Below are 23,644 nucleotides of genomic sequence, written 5' to 3'. Positions count from 1 at the left end.
CCACTGCGGCTAATTGGTTATCCAAACAGGCTATATGGCAAATCTATCTACCACCGCCTAAACAAATCAACTTCTCGCGCTTTGATGTCAGCGTACCTAATGAAGTTCATCAGACTGATATACTATTTCTGCCGCATGACAACGGTTACAAATACGCGCTAACCGTAGTTGATGTTGCGGGTCGATATAAACAAGCGGAGCCGTTGAAAACAAAGTCGGCAACTGAAGTAGCCGATGCGTTTGAGCGGATTTATCGAAGAGGTCCTCTGCGCTGGCCAAATCTATTACAAGTTGATCCTGGTAGTGAATTTCGCGGCGCTGTTTTATCAACACTGAAACATCATAGCGTCGCGGTACGACGAGGTCATACTGTGCTACATCGTGATCAGGCAATTGTTGAACGATTCAACCGGACTCTTGCTGAACGGTTATTTGGATATCAATACGCGAAGGAATTCATCCAAGAAAAACGATCTCGTGAATGGGTCAAAAGGTTGCCAGGCGTAATTGCCGCGTTAAATAATGAGATTACCCGAGCAATCAACATGAAGCCCAGCGACGCGATTAAATACGAGTATATACCCGGAAGATCAAAAATAGATAGCGTTTCCAAGCCGATTCTCGGCGATGTCACCGTGAGATATCTATATGAACCAGGAGAGCTTGAAGGCGGTAAAAAAAGAGCTACTGATCCTATCTGGAGTGTTACCACACATAACATATCAACGATAACACGATCAACTGATAGACCACCGATCTATAGACTGGATTCAACTGCCCCACAGCGGGGGTTTACACGCGAGCAACTACAAGTGATACCTGACGATACTCAATTACCCCCGCGTGGTCTTAACTAGCGCCGTTGCGTCTATTGCACTCGAGACAGGTCAACCTCACATTGTTTTTGACATGACCGAGACTATTATCGATCCTGTCCACGGTAAATTGGCGGGCGTCTTTATCCGAATAACGCCAACTCATTATACAATTACAACTCGCGCAGTGATTATTCTGTTGTTGTCGTAACGCAATTATTAATTCGGCATCAATATCAAAACGCCGCTGTTTTTTTTTATCCTGTTGGCGGTAACCCGAGAGTTTTCTATCAATGACGCTTGCATCGATGGTGACTCCGTCACTGACTCCGTCAATAACAATTCTTCGAAGCTGATTTATCCTCCGTACTCGGGACACCGCAAGATAGACTAGATTGGACCATTCGATGCGATTATCAACTATCCAAACAATTGTGTCCGTGATGGTTAGTCCCTGCGAGGAATGTATTGTTGTTGCGTATCCTAGCGTCCACGGGGATTTATCAGCACGTAGCGCATCCTCGACGACGCTGATATCAATGAGCACGATATCATTCAGCACGAGAATTTGTTTTTCTGTCCGGCCTGGAATTTCAACTTCAATGTTCTGCCGCCGTGTATCCGCGGGTCTATAACATAACGGCACTGGACGCGTTGGAAACTTTTCCTTATGCAACGTAAACAACTTCCGCTGAAGTGTGTCCCTGACTATCTTTCTACTCGCCACAATTAAATCGTTTGGTCTCCATGTTTCCCAGAATTCATTTAACGGCGTTTCCGGAATCACCTCGCGGATTATTTCACACTGAATTCTATCCGGCTGTAATCTGATTAATTTTTTAACCCCGCGCAGTTGTTCATCAAGTGCTCGGTAATCAGTATCGGTTTCTTCATAATAGTCCACAAAACCCTTTAACCAATCATGTGGACCCTCGCCGACAAATGGTGGTGGTTGGCCATGATCCCCACACATGATTACCGCTGTATTCGCGAGCAGCAACCAATCAAGAAACATTCGTAAAGTATCTAACGAAACAGTACATATCTCATCCCAAATGATAACCCCAGGAATAAATTTTTCCCCCATTCGATCAGGAGTCCACTCGCCGCCGCTGTATCGAAAAAAGCTGTGATAAGTAATGGCGTCAACATTTCGTTGTTTTATCTCTCGCGCTAGTCTATGGGTCGGTGTAAGCACGATTATACTTGCCCGCGTTCGAAATAATTCAATTGCCCGAGTCGTCTTTCCTGACCCGCCACAGCCGCTTAAATAAACCGTCTTGTGTCTACAAATTGGATCAGAACACGGTGGTGCATTAGACCATTCCGATAATTTATCGCCGCGTAGGTAATTGTTCTCAACGGTGACATCTGCTGACGGGGAATAATCGCGTCGTATTTCATTTTTAATTCTCCATGTACCCCAACTCTCGTCCGGACTAGTAAACCCGGCTACGTTTTCCTTATACGCTACGTCAACATAAAATGAATCAACGGCTACTCTAACCGCGGTGTCGGGGAATCTATTTATCATCGAGAATAAATTGATAGCGGCATAACCCAGCATAGACGCCCTCAAATGCGGGTATGCCAGGCTGTCTCCATCGCTGTAGGTAACAACTGTACCCAACCTTGTTCCATTGGACAAGAAAGCTGTTTCGCAGTTCACGTATCTATTTTTCGCCACTGCGTCCTTGATTACGAAATCATATTCTGCGTCATCTATAATCAGCCGTGAGCAATATCGTTTGTAGTCGCAGTTTTTTCCACCTTGTGTGAACTTACCGATTATTCTTCTACCGAGATCTTTTGCCTCGTGGTTTCGTTGGTTGAATATCCTCCTGGACCATTCGACGATATATTCCTCGTCGGCATCGATGTGTTTTCTGGATTCGTCAATTATGCTATCTAGACGCTCTGGTTCTGGTAACCAGACTTCAGTCTGCGCCCGATATGATATAATCGCGTCACTGACAATCAACGAAACTAGCATTTTACAATCAATCATATACCGTAGCAGCGCTATTGGCAACCACTTCTTTTCAGCCATGTGTCTACCGATCCAAATATAGCAACAGCGATGGAGTCCTGCCGCGAACTCAAATGATACTACGCGAGCGAATCCGGTTAAATCAAAATCAGGCAGTGGTCCATTAATAGCAACACGAGTCATTTCATGACTGGGGTGTCCAAATCGTTTGAAATACTCAGCGGCGGATCCATACCCGAGAAAACTCGCTGGATAACAGGCAACCATATCAACGGAAATCATAGCGTCGCGGTTGTATTCAGTGTTCCATAGTCCACCGTGATAGTATTCCAAACAACTGGATTGTACATCCGGTAGAAATTCCTTGCGTGTTGGACTCCACGCATTTTTCCTCGCTGCAACATGAGCCGCAACCGATGGAATCGTAAAACAATTTGTTAGCAGTTGTTCATCATGCTCTTCAAATTCCATGGCGGTTTTTTTCATCCTGTTGTGAAATGCTTCAGTGCGATATAATTCACCGTTTGGTCTTACAAACTGATCAAAGGTATCAGCGCTGCGAAGTAACCACACTGATACAGGGTCGTTTTTACACAAATAAGCGATAGCATCAAATAGTTTCCTCTCCGCGAGAAAACCATCCCGGGAGAATTCTTCTCCTAAAAATTCTTCGGGTATATACTTTACTGTTCTATCCCGTGGAAACACTGTAATCGCGGGCGTCCATGCGTGTTCGTTATGATCAATAATTTTGATTGGGGCTCCATTTGATTTGTACTTCGATTCGTATAATACTTCACCGGTTATCGTTGTAACGGTTATTGGAAATCTCAACGACGTTTCTAATCTCGCTATGTCGCTGATGGTTGCTCCACGCTCTTTTACGGTTAGTTCCCACTGGTTGATTTTGCTACGTCGTAAATCAGTCAATTTGTTTCCTCGACATGCATTCGTAAAATGCTCTATTACTCATTCTGCTACACAATTTATCCCCGTTGACTGTTTCATCGGCGCTAGTTTTCCGATATTAGGTTTCTTATTTAACGGGTATATTCCATAAACAACTGCTGTTTCAGGATACGCTCGTTCATAGTATGGTCTGTCAACTCCGGTTAACAGCCCCGGCTTGGAGTCGCGGCTAACAGTGACTGTTTTCTTGTCGCTGAGAACCGGTTCAAATTTATCACGTATGATCCAATTACCTGATTCCACCCGGACAATGAATTTTACTCTGAAGAAATACTTTTTACCGTCAAGTTGTGATATTATCGTTGCTGCGCGGTTGTCGTTCATGGTAGCATCAACAACGCCATCAATTCGAAATGTTGACCAACTATGAGATGCACCATCACGCTTGAATTCATCGATACAATCGCGTATTTTACTCAACAGGGTTCTATCGTTTATTAACGCTTTTGGTGCGTCCTTGAGGACTCTATCGAGATTGAACTTAATATTTTTCCAGGGCTTAATTGCTGCTAATCTCTCGAACTCATCCATATAATTAAAACAAGTATTTAAATGAAAGAATATAGTATAATGAATCACTGCAAATGGTTGATGATTGGGTCGACAACCCCGTGCAATAAATCATGTAGAGGCGAATTCTGCGGGTATCATTTACAAAGCGTTCGTAATGGTTCTCTTGGCCCCCTCCCGTGCTTGGTTTGCCACGTCGGTGTAAGAGGAAAATCGCAGTTGTGTATCAATTGTGGCGAAAAGCGATACAGGGAACTAAAACGCTATTATGACAAACGAATAAAAAACGCCGTCATTGACCCCACCGCTGACTTCGTCATCAAAACCCCCCAAGACTACGTTGAAAGATTTATAATTAAACCAAATAATAAATTAGACAAATAGTATTATTATATAAATGGACCAAGAATTTCAGCCGCATCCTGTGCTCGTCAATTACGAGGCATCTCGCGACGGCATTGTTAGAAACCGCAAACTGAAGAAGCCGGTTGGTACCGTAAGTAATCAGGGGTATCTGATGTTTGGTGCCGGAAAGAAGAAGTACCATGTTCATAGGGCGGTATTTGAGGTATTCAACGGATTAATCGAAAATGGACTTGTGATTGATCATATTAATAATAATAAGACTGATAATTCTCTTACAAACTTGCAAGCTGTCTCGCAGAGTCAAAATACCAAAAAAGGCCAAACCGGTAAATACCCAAAGAAAGCAAAACCCGTAAAGTCATTTGATACAACAACTCACGAGGAAAAAATATTTCAGTCGATGAATGAAGCCAGTAGATACTTTGACATTTGTATCGCCTCAATACGAAAAGTAGCAGAACGAGTATATCAAACAGCAATCTCAAAAAAGACCGGGCATAGAATTCGATTTTCATATGTAAATATCAGCGAGTGACGAAGTCACCGGCGCCTATGGCGCTGACGAAGTCGCCATGACAATAAATTGTCCATTCCGGAAGAAAACGAATTATTAAACACCTTCGGAATTGATACACGGGGGTTTCATTTTTTTTTATTTAAAAACAAGATGTTCTATAAGAATAATGAATATCGAAGACATCAATAATATATTAGCCGAGATTTCAAAATTAAAAAATCAAGGAATTGAATTATCTGATGGTCTCGACAGTGAAAAAATATTATCCGATTATGAGATTATTAACGAACAGTCGAAACGGGGGCGTTTTACCCTAGCCCGCGAGTACTTTTTTATAAAACAATTACAACATACGATTAATGAAAACTTGTACCACAATGACGCAAATGCATTCATTGGACTATTTACTGCCGTTGAAATAATACGAAAAAAACTCGGACGTGTTTATGAACGACGCCGGGAGATTTCTAGTAAGATCAAAAACATTAGAAGGATTATAGACGAAAACTCCGGCGAGAAATTAGAAATTGCTTCGCAATTGCAATAATGGTAGGCGAATCACTTACTACTCGGCTAGCCAGAGAGCGGCTAGCAGCGCTTAAAAAGTTCATACCGTTACGAGACAGGGTCCGAGAGCAACTTCAAACGCGGCAGCAACTACAAACCGATTTTACTGTTGGAAGCGAACAACTCTTTGCCCCGGTAACTAAAGCGACCAAAGATGTTACGGCGGCAACTGTACCCGTCCTCGATGCGCTTGAAAAGATAGCGGCTCAGACCGAACAAACAAAAAGGTCTTTAGAAACACTAGCGGCTGCACAACACGGAGGTCACCACCACTCGCTATAACCGAACCACAAGAACCTTATGTTACAATGGCCGACGAGGAAGAACTAGGCGCCACCGCAAGAGAACCAGAAGAAGAAATACCGGAAGAAACATCGGAAGAAACATCGGAAGAAAAAGAGGAGAGGAATATACTCAAGAAGAGCACAATAGATCAAATCAGGGCCTTCAGCGATGAAGATGAAGAATTAATTGATTTTGCCGCCAACAATTTTGCTAAGAATTCACGAGATAAGCATATCAATAGCGGCTACGAGAAAAATATAAAGTCGTTAAGGGATTGGACAAGAATGGTGTATTTAGTGAGTATATATGAAAAAGTATTACCACGCAGTGATAATAAATATATAATATTCCACAATAAAGTAAAAAGTAGAATACCAAAAAAAGGAAAAGGATACTCTGTTGGTAAAGAATCCTACGGCGTTACCTGTCCTAACAGTGTTCTCAGTGATATATCACGGCTAGAGGTACTAATCGGAGGAAAACGAGCCGGAAATAACTCTCCGGAAATAATCAATGAGGCCGCTGATATTTGCAAGCGGTTATTTACGGGCGGTATCATGGACATTAGTGCGTATCGAACGCTCATAGACGAACTCGTGGATGATTAAAAAAATTATCGTTTTGTTAATTCTGACCGTTTTTTGCCATTTTTTGCCATTTTTTGACTGTTTTTTGCCATTTTTTGACTGTTTTTTGCCATTTTTTGAGGGCAAAAACCCCAGGAAATCATTTAGAGAAAATCGATGTTTTTGCTGAAAAATCGAAAAAAAACGACTATAGGCAACAAAAAATGACCAAAAATGACTAGAAATCAAGAAAAAACCGGAAAAAAACCGGATTTTTATCGAGGGTAAAAACCCAAGGAAATTTTGATAAAATTTATTCCGGTTTTCCACACGGCGGTGGGGGGGGGGATCAATCACTGGTGATCACAATCACTAATTGAAAAACCGGTGTTTTTATAATAAAGATGATCATACACTACAACCACGATAAACCAGTACTCGTCTACGTGGTAAACTCGCGATTGCCTGTTTACCGCGCGTACTATGGAGACGGTCTCGGTAGCACCATTGCGGGGTTATTTACAAGAATGGCTCCAAAAGTAGCGCCGTTAGCCAAACAATTAGGAATGAAGGCTATTGATGTTATTCGTGATAAGGGAATCAGCGCTATTGGAGATGTTGCCGGAAAGGCGCTTTCTGCAGCAAAGGACAAACTAATGTCGTTGGTGAGGAGAAAAAAACAGAAACCACCGGTGATGCCATCAACGACGGTGATGCCTGCAAATGTCAGTAAAGTAATAAATAACGCCGTGGAAGAAAAACTAGCGTCGTTGGCGGCTCAGTCATCCACCAACGCGCCCATAAACACAATAGCGGGGGAGTGGTCTTAAACAGAATTCAAAGAATTTACGACGAAAAAATCGCAATTGAAAACATCAACATGATAAATAATAAAATGTTTGCGCGAACCGCTGATCCCGCGTTTGATATGGATGCCCCAGTGCGCAGGGATGATTCTGTCCGTGATTATCAATATTATTCTTATTATGCAGCGCAACCCGACCTACGATCGCGAATTGAACTTCAAGTCCAAGATACCAGTAAATATTTTCTGCCGTGTGAAGCGTTTATCGAAATTGAGGGAGAACTCGTGACAAATGCCGCCGATAATGCACCATACGCAGATGACGATCATGTTCGAGTTGGTTTCGTCAACAACGGTATCATGGCGTTATTTGAGAGCGCCAGATATCTTATTGACGGGCGAGAAATTGAATCAATAGAACGCGAGGTTGATGTTGCAACGACGATAATTGGGTTAGCGAGATACTCGGACGATTATGCGAGATCGGCGGGCCCATCTATGATGTTTGCGAAGGACTCCGCCGATAACGCTGATCATTTTCAGTACGTTAACGTGCTAATAAAAGAAAATACCACAGTTGACCAGGATGAAGCAACCAATCCAGATCGCAGAGCAAAACCAGGCGCTAATTTCACTGTTATAAAAAGTCTTAACGATAATTACAATATGGGATTCGCAGCACGAATGTTAATGCTAAAAAGACCACGCCGGCAGTTTTCATGCGCGATTCCACTCCATCACATATTTGGATTCTGCAGAAATGTCAGGAGGGTTATCTATGGGGCCAAGCATACAATTGCGCTAACGCGAAGGGGCGATGATAACAATGCAATATGGCATGCTGCTGGCGTCGCTGCCGGTAAAGTCGTTTTAACTAAAATGGCATTGTGGATGCCGGTGCTGACTCCATCATTTACCACGGAAGCACGATTGTTAGCATTTATGGAACAGGGAGGGAAATCGTTGTTGAGTTGGCTAGCGGTAACAACTGATGCTAAAGAGGATAACGTCGCCGATACGTTTACATGGCACCTGGCATCAAAACAGGGTGTTTTAGCCCCGCGTCATATATTTGTTGCGCTACAGAATAGGGAACGATTGGGCAGTCAAGAACGCAGCCATATGATATTTGATCAATTAGGAGTCAGGGATGTTTCGCTGAGAATAAACGGACAACAGGAACCATCCGAGGATATACAGCTTAATTACGGCGACAACCATATCGCACGTGTGTATCATCGATTGCTGTCATATATGGGTCGTGATCAAAACGTCGACACTGGTTTGCAAATATCACAATTTGATTTTAAAAAGCTGTATCCGATTTATTATTTTTCGTTGGAACATCTTGATTTAACGAGGCAATCCGTCGTTGATATACACTTCCGAGCTCGTATAGCCCCGGCTGGTGTTAATTATAGAGCGGTTGCTGTCATTCTCAGCCATAAATCAATGCTGTTGGAAGGTGTTGGTGGACGAATGAGAATCGTTGATGCACCAGTGGAAAACATGTAATTGAAAGCACAAACGCGTTTACAATAAAATGTCGTATAGTGTCGTCAGTGTAGAGTTGACTGATGGTCAAGTCAAAAAATTACGATCAAAGTCGGCTAAACAATGCGGGACCACAATAACGCTGAAGCCGTCGCAGATGGCAGGTGGTAATCATAAGATATCGTTGACGGCGCGTCAAATAAAACATTTCAATAATGCGATGAAAAATAAAAAGGGTGTTCAGGTAGATTTCTCGGCCGCAGCGATTAAAAACATGGAAAAGACCGGTGGGATATTTCCGCTGTTAGCTGCGATTCCGGCATTGATTGCCGCGGCCGCACCAGCAGTGGCTAAGGCGGCTGCGTTAGGAGCCGTTGGTACCGCGGCGGGGATGGCATTGAAGAAGGTAACCGGGAAAGGCTATAAAAAAAAACGACCCGTAGCCGGAAAGGGTCTAAGACTACCGGGAACCCCGTATTCATGGTACTCGGGAAAGGGTCTAAGACTACCGGGAACCGTTTATTGACCCGGGGGTCAATGACCCCCATGTCTAATTTTGATTTAATAGACGCCGCAAACGCGCTAGCGATAAAAAAACTTCAGGGGTGTTTTTATGAGGGATCAATTACCGGCGGCACCAAGGAATACTGAAACCGGCATAATTAACCTCGATGGGTCCTCCGGAGCGGGAACTCATTGGGTTGCATACGCGATTGATCCGCGTGCGATCGTCTATTTTGATTCATACGGGTTAGCCCCGCCGAACGAGTTTATGCGGTATATCCGGACGTGTTCAGCCCGGGTTTTTTATTCCACGCTGCCAACACAGCGATTAAGTGACCCACCGATATGTGGCCGTGAGGTACTGAACGTACTCGCGGCGATTTCATCATCGCGAAAACCACCTCATGTGGTTGTAAACGAATACACTAGTGGGGTCGTAGAGGCCCGGCGGGTTAATTAGAAACGCTGTTTTTTTTTTACAATAACGATGATTGATATTTGGGGACGACCTATTTCGGCGCTGAAAGGATCCACGGAAACGCCCGCCACCGATGACATAAAAAAACTAATCGAGGATGAAATCGCTGATACGTTGAATTTAACAAGTGTTGACCCAGGTGAAATAGTTGTATTTCAAGACCGCCAGGGTAAATTGAAATCCAGTAATGTGTCGCTGGATGACGTTTTAACACGACGGCGTGATGCCGCCGAGGACACTATCGCGCTGTATACCAGCGACGGACGACTCAAGCCGGGTGAACATCTGTCGACGATAACATTAGTCAAAGACGGTTTTATAAGGTTGAATAGATCGGTGACCGAACTTGACGCGCAGGTGAAAAAATCTGTCACCGAGGTGAAAAAATCTGTCACCGATATACAACTCACTACCGCTAGTTTTTTCGGGACCCCGACGGTAACCGAACCGAATCTTGCAACAATAAAAAATACTATTTCGGAGTTTACAACGCTGTCGGGCCAATTTTACACGTTACGAAAAAATGTTAACAGGATCGATGACAACTTTGATAAATTCTTTGGTAAAAAAAATACCAAGCTGGATGAAATCACAACAACTATAAATGATATCACTGCGTATGGACAGGAAATAAAAACAATCAAAACTGATGTTGCAGCGAACAAAGGGAGTGTAGACGTGCATGAACGGGAAATAGAAATAATCGGCGCTAATGTTGCAACGATCATAAATAATGTAGACTCGCATACAGGGGAAATAGGAACGATCAAAACTGATATTGTAGCGAACAAAAGGAATATAGACGCGCATACACAGGACATAATGACAATCAGAGCTGATATTGAAGCGAACAAAAGGGGTGTAGACGTGTATAGAGGGGAAATAGGAACGATCAAAACTGATGTTGCAACGAGCAAAAGAAATATAGACGTGTATGGACAGGAAATAAAAACAATCAAAACTGATGTTGCAGCGAACAAAAGGAATATAGACGCGCATACAGGGGAAATAGAAACAATCGAACTTGATGTTGCAGCGAACAAAAGAAATATAGACGCGCATACAGGGGAAATAGAAACGATCAAAACTGATATTGTAGCGAATAAAAAAGGTATAGACGTGCATGAACAGAGAATAGGAACGATCAAAACTGATATTGTGGCGAACAAGAATAATATAGACGCGCATGAATGGAGAATAGAAACAGTCAAAACTGATGTTGCAGCGAACAAAAAAGATGTGGACGCGCATACACGGGAAATAGATACACTCATTACTAAGGTTGCAGCGAACAAAAAAGATGTGGACGCGCATACACGGGAAATAGATACACTCATTACTAAGGTTGCAGCGAACAAAAAAGATGTGGACGCGCATACACGGGAAATAGATACACTCATTACTAAGGTTGCAGCGAACAAAAAAAATGTGGACGCGCATATACAGGAAATAGATATACTCATTACTAGGGTTGCAGCGAACAAGAATAATATAGACGCGAATTTGCGGAGAATAGAAATAATCGGAACTGATGTTGAAGCGATTAAAGACGGACTACCGAGAGTAGCAGAGCAATTCGAAAAAATAAAAATCCCTCATGAGAACATCATCAACACAGTATACACAATTCGGCATGGATCATTCGATTGGACTCCTACACAGAATACAGTAAATACTACCGCAACTGTTAAGGGCATTTATCGATTGACACTGGTTTCAATGATGCAGTTTAATATATTATCGTCGAGTTCATCCGGGTTTAACAATACAATATCAACAATTATAGACAAGAACGCAACTGAACAGTTTACAATTTATGCCGTTGATGGAAATTTAGCCCGGGCAAACATCACATGGTATATGGAATTTGTAGCGAATCTAAGTAATTAAAAACACTAGCTCTTTTAGAATAAAATGACCACCAGGGTAATTGAATCAGAGGTATCACCGACGTCACATCAATATCGATTCGATACCGCAAAAGAATTCTCCGCGAATTTGAAAACGCTTTCCGAACAATACCGCGCAAAAATAAAAAAATACCGCAGAAAAATAACCACCATCGACGCGGTCGTGTACTCGGTGTCGGGTATAGTAGCTGGCGCCGGTGTTATTTTATCCACGGTGACCACGATAGCCCCGATCGCTGTTCCAATCGCTGTCTCCGCGATGACAACAATTGCTGGAGTCGCCAACGCAATCACTAAAAAGATATCATCGTGTTTTCAGAAAAAACTCAACGAGTATACAGTAAAACATCAAATAGTATCCGACGCGTACTCGAAATTATCCGGGTTGATCTCGTTATCGATTGATAATTTGTTCGTATCCGATGTTGAATTCTCCACGATGGTCCAGTTGTATAGCTCCGCGATGTCAAAAATCGAGGATTTTCAACTGGAAGCCGGAACCACCTGGTTGTTGAAATTAGACACTAAAAACAACGAATAATAATAATGTCGCTGAACCCCGAAGGGTTTCAGTTGCTTCAACGGATCGCGGAGAACACCACTCCGGTACAAACAAATATGATATCGATAACGTCAACGAAGCCAGAATTCAGTGTGAACTTCCCGTCGCCGGTTCCAGTGAAGGAAATAGCGCTGGCAAAATTGCGAGTATATCACAGTTGGCCTAATATCCGAGCGGACGCATTTAACGGACAACAACCTAATAACTCGCTGGTTTTTGCATGGACAAATAAGCCCGATGGGACCCCAGACTGGAATGAGGTTACAATACCAACTGGGTCATACCAAATAGAACAAATCAATAAGGAATTTCAACGCAGGATAAAATCGATCACAGGAAAAGAATCAAAAATCGCTATTACGGTTCATGAACCGACGTTATCGTCGACGATTGAAATAAGCACACCGGGGTATATGGTTGATATTTATAACAGTTCAATAAGAACCATACTAGGATGGCCTAAGAATCCACCCGCGGACGCCCCCCCCCCCCATCAACTATCCTCAGATACGATAACGGAGATGGTGGTAGGCATATTGCTCCATACAACGTAAATATTGCATCGGTGATAGCAATCAATCTGGTGTGTGATGTTATCGAAGGGAGTTACCAGGTGGATACCAAGCAATCAAATCAAGCTCAACAGGGGTATATCCTTTATTCGTTTTCACCAACAGCCCCTCCGGGATTTTTGATCATTGAGAGTCCGATTAATCCGGTCTATATGCGATGCCATAATCGGTTTTTAACGAGAATTAATTTTAGAATTACCGATCAGTCAAATAACCTAATTGATCTGCAAGAGGAGGAGTTAGTGATCACTCTGTTTGTAAGATCATAGCAGCAGGGGGGGCGATGACATCGACGCGGTCGTCGATGTGTTTACCGGACGCTGACGACGCTGGGATCGGCGCGCAGAAGGTATTAATTAAACCAAATGACGTCCGGACGATCCCCTCGACGACGACGTCGTTTTTTTTTTACCAGGCGCTGACGACACCGGATCGTTGAGTTGCAGAAAGTATTAATTAAGCCAAATGACGATTGGACAAAATGTCGGATTCGCCCCCCCTGCTGCTAAAAGAATCATAAGACAGATTTATTTAATATAACTTCTGATTTCCAACAGAACTTTTGTTTTTGTGATATTAAAAATATCAAGTATTTTGTAATATTAGGTCCACACTTGATAAAGTCTGAAGTAAATAAAACAGCATCAGCTTAATAATAATAATATATACAACAAAAAATAGATCACTGGTATATTATACAACAATTACACTGGTCAACAGTGAAATCATTACTGACTTGAAAAGGCCCTAATCTGTAGTATTTTGGTGTGCCGAACACGAATATAACCGTGAAAAATTTGTATTGGCTCTCGTTTTGAAGATATTCATATACCTCATTTTCTATGTTTCACTGTGTAAATTTCTCCAGTAGGACTGCAGCAACATCCGGAATAATGATGTAACATTGCATAATACCATCATGCTCACATCATCCACAGTTGATTGCATCATTTTCTGATGCAATGCAATACTAATGCCATGCGGCTGCTGAAGTAAGTTGACGTCAGCAGTGTACTATACATGTGTAGGCCTATTATACTAATGCCAGGTGGCTGCTGAAGCTGACGTAAGCAGTGTACTATATAAAGCCCAATCAGATAGGTACAGCATTTAAAATATTTTAGACGTTGTGCGAGACAGTTCAAGCTACTGTTACATAAAACTTATTATTTTATCCATTTACGTACAATAAAGAACAGTAATGCCTCGAAAGTGTGTTAATACCGCGGACAATTTTTGCTATATTTGTGGGGAAGTGACATTTGCCAACCAGAAGAAATTCTCAAGTGAAGAAGGCATATCATCTTTACTTCGGATGCAAGGTTGGTGACCAAGACAAGCCTTGGGCTCCGCATATATGCTGTGCTACATGTACAACACAGCTTTCACAGTGGTTGAATTGCAAAAGGTCATCAATGCCGTTTGCAGTCCCAATGGTGTGGAGAGAGCCAAGCAACCACCTAAATGACTGTTACTTCTGCTTGGTTCCTCCTCTTTCCGGCGGAATAACGAAGCGAAAGAAGTCGAGAATAGTCTACCCAAACATTCCGTCTGCATTGAGACCAGTTCCACATGGTGAGGGACTTCCTATTCCAGAACCTCCAGCAGAATATTCTCTTGATTCATCTGACGAAGACAAAGGTGAGTCGACCTGTTCTTCTCCTGGTCCATCAGCATGCAGTGATCCAGATTTTCACTGTGGTGCATCATCAACCCCACACAGAATAACACAGGAAGAACTAAATGACCTGATTCGTGATTTGGACTTATCAAAGAACAAGGCAGAATTGCTAGGATCAAGACTCCAACAATGGAATCTTCTAGAAGAAGATGTCACAATTACTGCATATCGAAAGCGCCACCAGCAATTGGAGCCTTTCTTCAGAAAGGAAAGTAATCTGATATTCTGTTCCGATATTGAGGGCCTCATGAATGCTTTAAAAATCACTCATGACCCACAAGAATGGAGACTATTTGTGGACTCTTCGAAACTGAGTCTCAAGGCTGTGCTTTTGCACAATGGAAACATTCTTCCATCTATTCCAGTAGCGTATGCTGTCCACATGAAAGAGACATACGATAACTTAAGGCAGCTACTGAATTCCATTGAGTATAACAAGTACAGCTGGCACCTCTGTGGTGATTTGAAGGTAGTTGCCCTTTTAATGGGACTGCAGCAAGGATATACAAAATACATGTGTTTCTTATGCGAGTGGGATAGCCGAGCAAGGGAAATGCACTACATGAGGAAGGAATGGACTCACAGGCAGAATGTAGCCATTGGAGAGAAGAATATCCAACACCCAGCTCTGGTTGAGGCTCAGAAAATCTTGCTACCACCCCTTCACATCAAACTAGGTTTGATGAAGAACTTCGTGAAAGCCATTGACCGGACTTTGCCAGCATTCCGATACCTGCATGAAAAATTCCCTCGACTCAGCGAAGCAAAGATTAAAGAGGGAGTTTTTGTGGGTCCTCAGATTCAAGAGCTTTTCAAAGATGACCGGTTCAACAACTTGCTGGAAGGTGACGCGAAACAAGCATGGAATGCTTTTTGCCTAGTTTCTACAAACTTCCTCGGAAATGTTAGGGCAGAAAACTACAAGGAACTAGTAGAAGACATGTTGATGAAGTATAAGAAACTTGGCTGCAATATGTCTCTAAAGATTCACTTCCTTCATTCCCATTTGGATTTCTTTCCTAGCAACTGTGGTATTGTTAGTGATGAACACGGCGAACGTTTTCATCAAGATATCGCAACAATGGAACAAAGATACCAGGGAAAATGGTCCACTACAATGCTGGCTGACTACTGCTGGACACTCCTCAGAGATGCTCCCGAACAGCTGTACAAGAGACAGGCGAAGAAATCTAAGATGTAGTCAATGACTTGATTTTTTATAGGTAGGCTATTACAGTTGACCTTTTACTATTGGAATGCATTTCGTTATGCAAACATTAATTTCTTGCAGATTACAAAAAAACTAGAGCCAATTTTGCAATTTGACTGTCATATTCGTGTTCAGCACATAAAAATTGATAAAAATTGACTAATTTTATTTCAGTAACATGACTTTTGTAAAAATTTGTTGTCCAGTGTTATTAATGTAATCTGAAAAATAGATGTATAAATGAATAAGAAAGAAATTAAAAAATAAATGTTCACAAATAATTTTGTTCTTTTCCCTCTCATCCAAATTTTCCAAAAAAAATTTTCATTTGAGAAGCAGACTGAATGAATGATAAATAGGCAAACAAAACTACACCTGAAAATAAACACCTCATCATTTACGGGTGCTGTGTAAAGTATACTCATGTATGACTGCATAGACAATCTCTGACCCCACCCTGTCACTGACATCATGGGCAGATCAAATGACCACAAACATTTGGACTAACTGTGTCAGGTTAGTCTCTGAAATTGTTTATCACCCTCAGATGTGCGCATAAGAAGGCAGCACCTGGTGTTTCAACCAATCAAAATACAGAACAAGAGTAGCTCAATGGGACAGACATTGCACTAGTCAGAAAAAAATCTGCAACAATTCATGACAAACCATTTCTTAATTTTATTCAGGGAGACTAGTGTTGAAATTAAATGAGACTGTTTAGCATTAATAGAGTTCAAAGTAGTTACTGTGACAGCCATATTGGATGAAAGATTGGTACTGTTTTCATTCTCGACCAATTTAACAGCATTATAAGTCTTTTTATGTGAACGCTATCTGAATAACAAGATTAAGATGACTCCCATTGTGCATGGTGGCCATATTGGATGTCAGATCATCACCATTTTCATTCTGGACCAACTTAACAGCATTACAAGTCTTTTGGTGAAAATGCCATCTGAATATGACCATCCAGTCAGATTTTTAAGATAATTCCCATGGTGCATAGTGGCCATCAGATCAGCACCATTTTCATTTCGGACCAACTAAATATATGACTATCCATCTAGAAAGAGTAGCTAACCAAACTTTTTTAAATTCCCCCATGGCATCCATGATAGGGGTCAAATCAACATCATTTTCGTTTATAACCAACTAGGTATCATAAGTATTCTGGTGAAAACCCAACACCAATATGACCATCCATCAAGGAAAAGCAATTTTAAGATTTTTCAAGATGGCCACTGTGGCAGTGATACTAGAAGTCAGATCAGCATCATTTTCATTTGAGACTGACTAGACAACACAAAAAGTGTCCCAGTGAAAACCAGATGCTGATATGAATTCCCTTTCAGGAGGAGTAACAATAACATTATTTTCAAAATGGCTGTCATGGTTGCCATACTGGATGCGAGTTCAGCACTCATTTAATTTGGGACCAAATAGACATCATAAGAAATCTTCTGGTAAAAAGATGTTGTTAACATGTTCATTGAGGAGCAGCAATAAAAAAATGTCATAATGGCCACTGTAGCAGCTATACTGGATGTCTGAATAACTACACTTTCAAAGGGACCAACTGGCCAGTGGGATGAATGTGTGTGTGTGTGTGTGTAAAGATTCATGGCAAACTTCCAATTAGTTAAAACAGAAGTAGCGACAACTAACTTGTGCTAACAGAAAGATGTTGGATGGATGACAGCTGATGGACAATAGGGCAGCCTGTGGTCTACAACCAGTAGAGCTAAAAATGAGAAGATATCATAAAGAAAAAGCATTCTGCAGTACAATTTGTCTATCTGAGTAATTTTAGGCAAAACAGCTTTACCACTGTGCTGACAAGCACATCATACTTGCTATATCTCCCCTTTTTTTTAAATAGGCAAGACAAAAAAATGGCAGCATCATAAAAGGCAAAATGAATAGAAACCAATTCTCTAACTTTACTGGGTCTTCTTAGTAAAAAAAACAACATACAAGTACAATATAAATAACATTAAAAATTATTATATAAAACTTGTAGCATGTTTTCAAAGAATGTGCATCAATGCCAAAAACGAAAACAAATTCTTCCATATTAATTTTAAATTTAACTGACCCAATTTTCTTTTCATAAAGGAAATCCTGAAAATTAATATGCCAGCCACCTTCATTATTGAATTGATAACCAAAAGTTGCATACTTATGGTTAGACCTGTTCATCAAACTAGCTCCATTTCAAGTTTTTATGACATGAAAGGGGATACTCTTTGACAATATGAATATCGATGCCAATGTCACAAAGTCGTGCCACCAAGGCATATGTAAGTAGTTGTACCACATCATGAACATATTTCCAAGTTAGATGTCGATGCAAAATTTCCCCTTTACAATGCTTTTAGATGTCTATTCAACATTCAACCATTACAATGCTTTTAGATGCAAGATTTTCAAATTAGAATTATATTGTTATAAGGTACGACTTCTCCAGAATTTTCACAAAGAGGGACGACTCATATTATTAAGGGTTGTCCAGAGGGACAGTTTTATATTACAACAGATTCTCTGAATAGACCACTGCAAATATATTTCATGACAGGGGTGTGAGAAATAACCTTTTGATGAATAAATCCAACACTTAGTTGTTTATCTCCATTATCTGCACAATGGCTATCTACATGTTGTTATAAAAATGGCACTACACTGTACCAGAGATGTTACTACCAAATATTAAAATCTGCATATCCACCATTCTACAACCTTTTTAAGAGTGACTTGTAAATATTTTTAATAACCTGAGAATCAAATTTAAGTGTCCCACTGTACTTGAAAAGAACCAAGTTTATGTCAGCTGATGTACAAAATCTAGGACTGCAATATAATCAGACTGAGCTCTGATAACATTCATGAAATTTACAGGTTTCATTACGTTCATCACTGTAAATCAACTGTGCACAATTTTGGTTCATTTTTAAAAGGGTTCCTTCATTAAATTTTGGGAGGATTCATGCAATAATATGTCCTTGAATACAAAATATTAACAAACCACAAAAAGCTGCAAAAAACTTCTATGGTTTTACGATCAGTACACTAAATGACTGATATACAAGCATATATATGCAAACACAGAAATAAAATGATTACATTTTGTTTTTGCAGAGAAATAGATAATACTTTTAATCTAAAGATTCAAGCAAATCAGAGATGAAATAATAAATTGTCTGGAAACCCATGACAAGCTGAACATTCTTCTTGTCAAGTAAAATCTTGATGCTACTTGCCCCAAAACTTTTTAGAATAAAAAAGACTGCATAATTTTTGTTATATTGAATTTCAATCATGTTTTATGATTCTTTCTGAAATGTAAATCAATAAATAAAATACCAATAACCCTCCACTACCTGTAATACACAAAATGGATCCCTGGTGGAATCATCTTAACTCCTCGAAAATTAGGTCCAACTGTCCAAGAGTTATAGTCAATTCCAAATTCTGTGCCTTCTGGGACATCAAAGAATAGCAGGGTTGCTCCTTCCTTAAACAACACCTTTGCAGTTTCTGGATCTATTTTAGAAGCCATTTCTCTTGGGGAAAAAAGGTTCAAAAAAAACATAAGTAATTCAAAATCATTCAAAATGAATCCACTTTACTAAAACTTAATACAGAACTGCATACTTAATACTTACCAATAAAAACATAATACTTACCAATAGACACTTTATACCAATAGACAATAATTACCAACAGACACTTAATCCTTACCAATACATTTAATCCTTACCAATAGACACTTAATACTTACTAAAAGACACTTAATACATACTAAAAGACACTTAATACCTACTAACAGCCACTTAATAGCAATACACACTTAATACTTACCAATAGACACTTTAAATGTGTCAATAGACATAAGTTTGCTCTTTGTCTTTTTCAATGAGATTAAATACTGACTTGCATAAACATGAGAAAAATATATAAATGTAAATTTATTGGATACTGTATCTACTGTATTCATACCATTTTTCTCTCAAGTTAAAAGTTGATTATAAAAATGCGTCTTCTCTGGACTGTCCAATGATATGGACTAGTGCAGTGATCTGCAGGTTACATTATTTCATCTATATAAAGTTATGTTACCAAATAAAAATATTATGTGGACAAGTTCAATTGATATATCAGTGCTCAATTGATATCGCTGTTGATAAGACCACAGAGATTCTGCTAAATTCACTTGACAAGTCTGAGCAACTACTCCTTCAAATTTTACAAAAACTAATAGTATTACAGAGTTTCAGTACTGCAAGTTGCTTTTCACTTTACACAATTTTTCATCACTTTTCAGCATCCAGTCATCTGATTATAAATGCTGAAATTTCTAATGATGGAACAAAGCTTGGTCTTGAATGCAAGCTCATACAAATACTTTTCTTTTCATATTTTATTACACTTAGGAAAATTAAATATAGCAGGTAAATTATGTCCTTTTAACTTTGTGTGTGTGTGTGTGTTTGTGCATATGTATAATTGTATCATAACACTAATATAAAGATGTATCAAGAACTCCACTTTAATATGATTGATATTACAGAAGATCATAAATTAAAACATAGTGTTTGTTACTATTTTGCTTGTTGTTGATATGACCAAAGAGATTTCACTAATGGACATCACAACATATATTACACCTAAATTTCCCCTTGGAATTCCTCACTTTGTGAGGGTGGATGTCCTAGTTATTTACAAAAATTGTGCCTGTACACCCAAATCAACACAGTCCAATGTCATAATAAATGTGTACCTAAGGATCAAACTCATGTTCTTTCCAATCAGCATGATGTTATAAATGGAATAATAACTGAGCAATTTCTATTACCAATGTGGCAGCCCTTTGTCAGTACTGTAAATATACCATAAAAGCCACCTGCAAATAGTTACCCATACTCAACTATCTCATTTTGTAACTCTCTCTCTCTCTCTGGCCCAAGGGTTTATGTTGCCTAGACAAACAACAATTTTGTGTGTGTGTGTGTGGATTTCACCATCTGAATGCAAAGTGCACTGCCAGGGCCATTATTTGTCCAGACATCAAAATCAGCAAACAATTATTGTGTGTCAAACTGCATTGAAAATTGAACTATTCTTGATTAGAACCACAGGGGTTCATTACAAAGAAAATTAGGAGTCTAACCTGTAACAATAAAACACAAGTCTGCACCCCTCGGTAGTTCCAACCCTGCTAGTTTATCCTAATGGTGTCTGCTAATTTTCAACTTATGCCAGCCGTAATCAAGAATAGTTCCAGTTTCAAAACAGCTTGACACACTTTGTGCAGTTTGTGACATATTGGAGAAAATGCAACAAATGTTCTCCGATTTTTATGTCTGATCAAGAATTGGTATGTATGGCAGTACCATTTGCATTTGGATAGTCTTGGATTTCACCACTGACCGAAAGGTTAGAGCAAAACAACCTTGAGTCCGAAGCAGATATTGTTAATGTACATTGTGATGCATTTTAATTTTGGTGGCAAAAACTAATATTGATTTTGGTAAATTTGGATACTGAACATATTTTAACATTTTGATATTGATAATTAGCATGATCTATGCTACTATGCATATTTTAACATAATCCATTTATTTCCTTGATATTGTCTGTTTGTATTTAGCATTGAACTACAGACTCGATGTTGTTCTAATTTGACGCAGTAGGGATAAACTAGCAGGGTTGGAACTACCCAGGGGTGCGGACTCGTGTCTTCCCTTGTGTTATATTATTACAGGTTAGACTCCTAATTTTCTTTGTAACGAACCACTGTGATTACGACTGGCTTAAGCTGGAAATTAACAGACGCAATAAGGACAAACTAGCAGGATTGGAACTACCGGGTGGTACGGACTGGTGTCTTCCCTTGTGTTATATTGTCACAGGTTAGCCCTCCCCACCCCCCCATCCCTTGATTCATGGATGGATAGTCCCAATTTTCTTCGTAAGGAACCCTTGTGGACGAAACTATTCCTACAACGTAAGACGTCTCTCCCGATATTTTTGTTTTAGGGGATCGTACCCACCAAAACAAAAATATAGGGACAATGCGTCTTTTGTAGGACTAAGACGAAATTTGATATTTCAAATGGTCCGACTCAGCCTGCGCCTAAATCGACGTACTTGAACGGTGACGAACATTACTGTCAACAATAATTGTATATCTCACGATCACCGACTTTACTTAAAACAGAAAAATTTACAAAGACATGAACAATCAAGAATTTTAAATGAGTGCAATATGCCTACTTACTTTTTCACTCCACTATGTTAACGTTGAGCTGATTTTATTAGCCACCAATTAATACCTTCTTTGTGAAGAGTGATTTGTACTAAAACAAGAATGCTGGATGATTACGGATCGTGGCTGGCTCGGCCTTAAATTACGGATTGATTCGACCCAAATATCAGACTCATTCTGATCGTGTCTCATTCGCACCAAAAGCCTGACTTGACTAGGACCATGTGAAATATTACAAGACAAACAGTGGTACACACTACCTGAAATTTTTCAGCAGTTATTACTGTTTTCGCGTGCCTAGTAACATAGTGTAGTCAGACAAGTAGCAATGATATCAAATAGTAATCCATATAAATTAACCCAATTTATTTATTGATTTCTCATGCATATAGTGCTTCTTATTATTATATTTACCCCAAAATATTTGCATAGAATTATTCATGAGTAAAATGATACTTTGCCATTATCAGCAGATTTTATTTCTAATGCTATCGGTGAATTGTTTTTTGAGTAAAATCTCAAGCCAGTAAACCAACTTATTTTTATTTCAAACATATTAAAAAGGGAAGATTATATTGCTTATAAGCTTATTTTATAAAAAGGCATTTGATTATTTGGATGTATGTGTGTTAAATCAACTGTAAAGATCAACTAAGTAAATATTTTGAATGAAAGCTTGGAGTGAGACAAGGTTGTATTTTAAGTACTCTCCTTTTTTCCTTATTTTTAAATGATTTGTTACCAATAATGGATGAACATGGCGGAATTGTAATCTAAGTTGACAATAAATTACTAAATATGTTTATGTTACTTTATGCAGATAACTAGTGTACATTGGATATTATTTTAGAATTACACAGCAAAACACACTGGCACTCTTTTGTGTAAGATGGGGTCTTCTGTAAACCTGGATAAAACTTATCTTACTGTTTTAAAAAATGATGGTCGACTTCAGAAGTCAAGTTTCTTCCAAAGCTCTTGTACAAATATTTGTCTAAATAAATTATTCACAATTTACTTTGTAAGGGGTAATCAGAAAAGATCTTTTTTTTATTTTGTGCATGTGTGTGTGATTGAGATTTTTAACATAGCTTTAACAATTTTTCAGTCATATCGCTACAATATCTGCATTGTAGCAGTTTATAGTGATGTCGCACTGGGGCATCATGACGCAGACATGTAGCATGATGTCCCACCTAGTCACATTATCCTGACACCAGGCCAACCAGTCCCAACACAAACCTCTTAATGCTAAGCGCCTAGCAAGGCAGCTGTTAGTACCATTTTTGTAAGTCTTTGGTAGGACTTGGCCAGGGTTCAAACGCATGACATCCTGCATCCGAGGCAGATGCTCTAACCACTAGGCAACTGGAGCAGTTATATATTTTGTCTTCAAGCTTCATTAAAATACTTTACAAATTGTGTAATTATGTATATTCTGTCACATGTATGTGAACATGTCCACTCCCGATCATACATTTTGTTCATTGTATAATTTTGTACATGGGTGAATGGCCTTACACAAAAACAATAAAGTTCCTATCAATACAATTTACTGTGATAATGAATTAGCTGGAG

At 39.8% G+C, this 23,644-nt stretch overlaps 1 protein-coding gene across 1 annotated transcript in view; it reads right to left on the bottom strand.

Moving 5' to 3' along the window:
• Window positions 1-22,159, bottom strand: part of LOC149793761 (protein AAR2 homolog) — a 38,817-nt gene extending 16,658 nt beyond the window's left edge. The window contains exons 1-2 of the mRNA XM_089967747.1: window positions 22,079-22,159; window positions 19,179-19,359 (exon numbers count right to left, since the gene is read on the bottom strand). Coding sequence (XP_089823873.1) covers window positions 19,179-19,357 — 179 coding nt within the window. The 5' untranslated portion in view covers window positions 19,358-19,359; window positions 22,079-22,159. The remainder of the gene's footprint in view (window positions 1-19,178; window positions 19,360-22,078) is intronic.
• Between the last annotated feature and the right edge of the window lie 1,485 nt (window positions 22,160-23,644).

The sequence above is a fragment of the Sinohyriopsis cumingii genome, chromosome 8 (genome assembly GCF_028554795.1).
Source record: "Sinohyriopsis cumingii isolate HCF-2022 chromosome 8, ASM2855479v2, whole genome shotgun sequence".
In the NCBI taxonomy this organism is placed as follows: domain Eukaryota; kingdom Metazoa; phylum Mollusca; class Bivalvia; order Unionida; family Unionidae; genus Sinohyriopsis; species Sinohyriopsis cumingii.
This window is presented reverse-complemented; position numbering and strand designations above follow the sequence as displayed.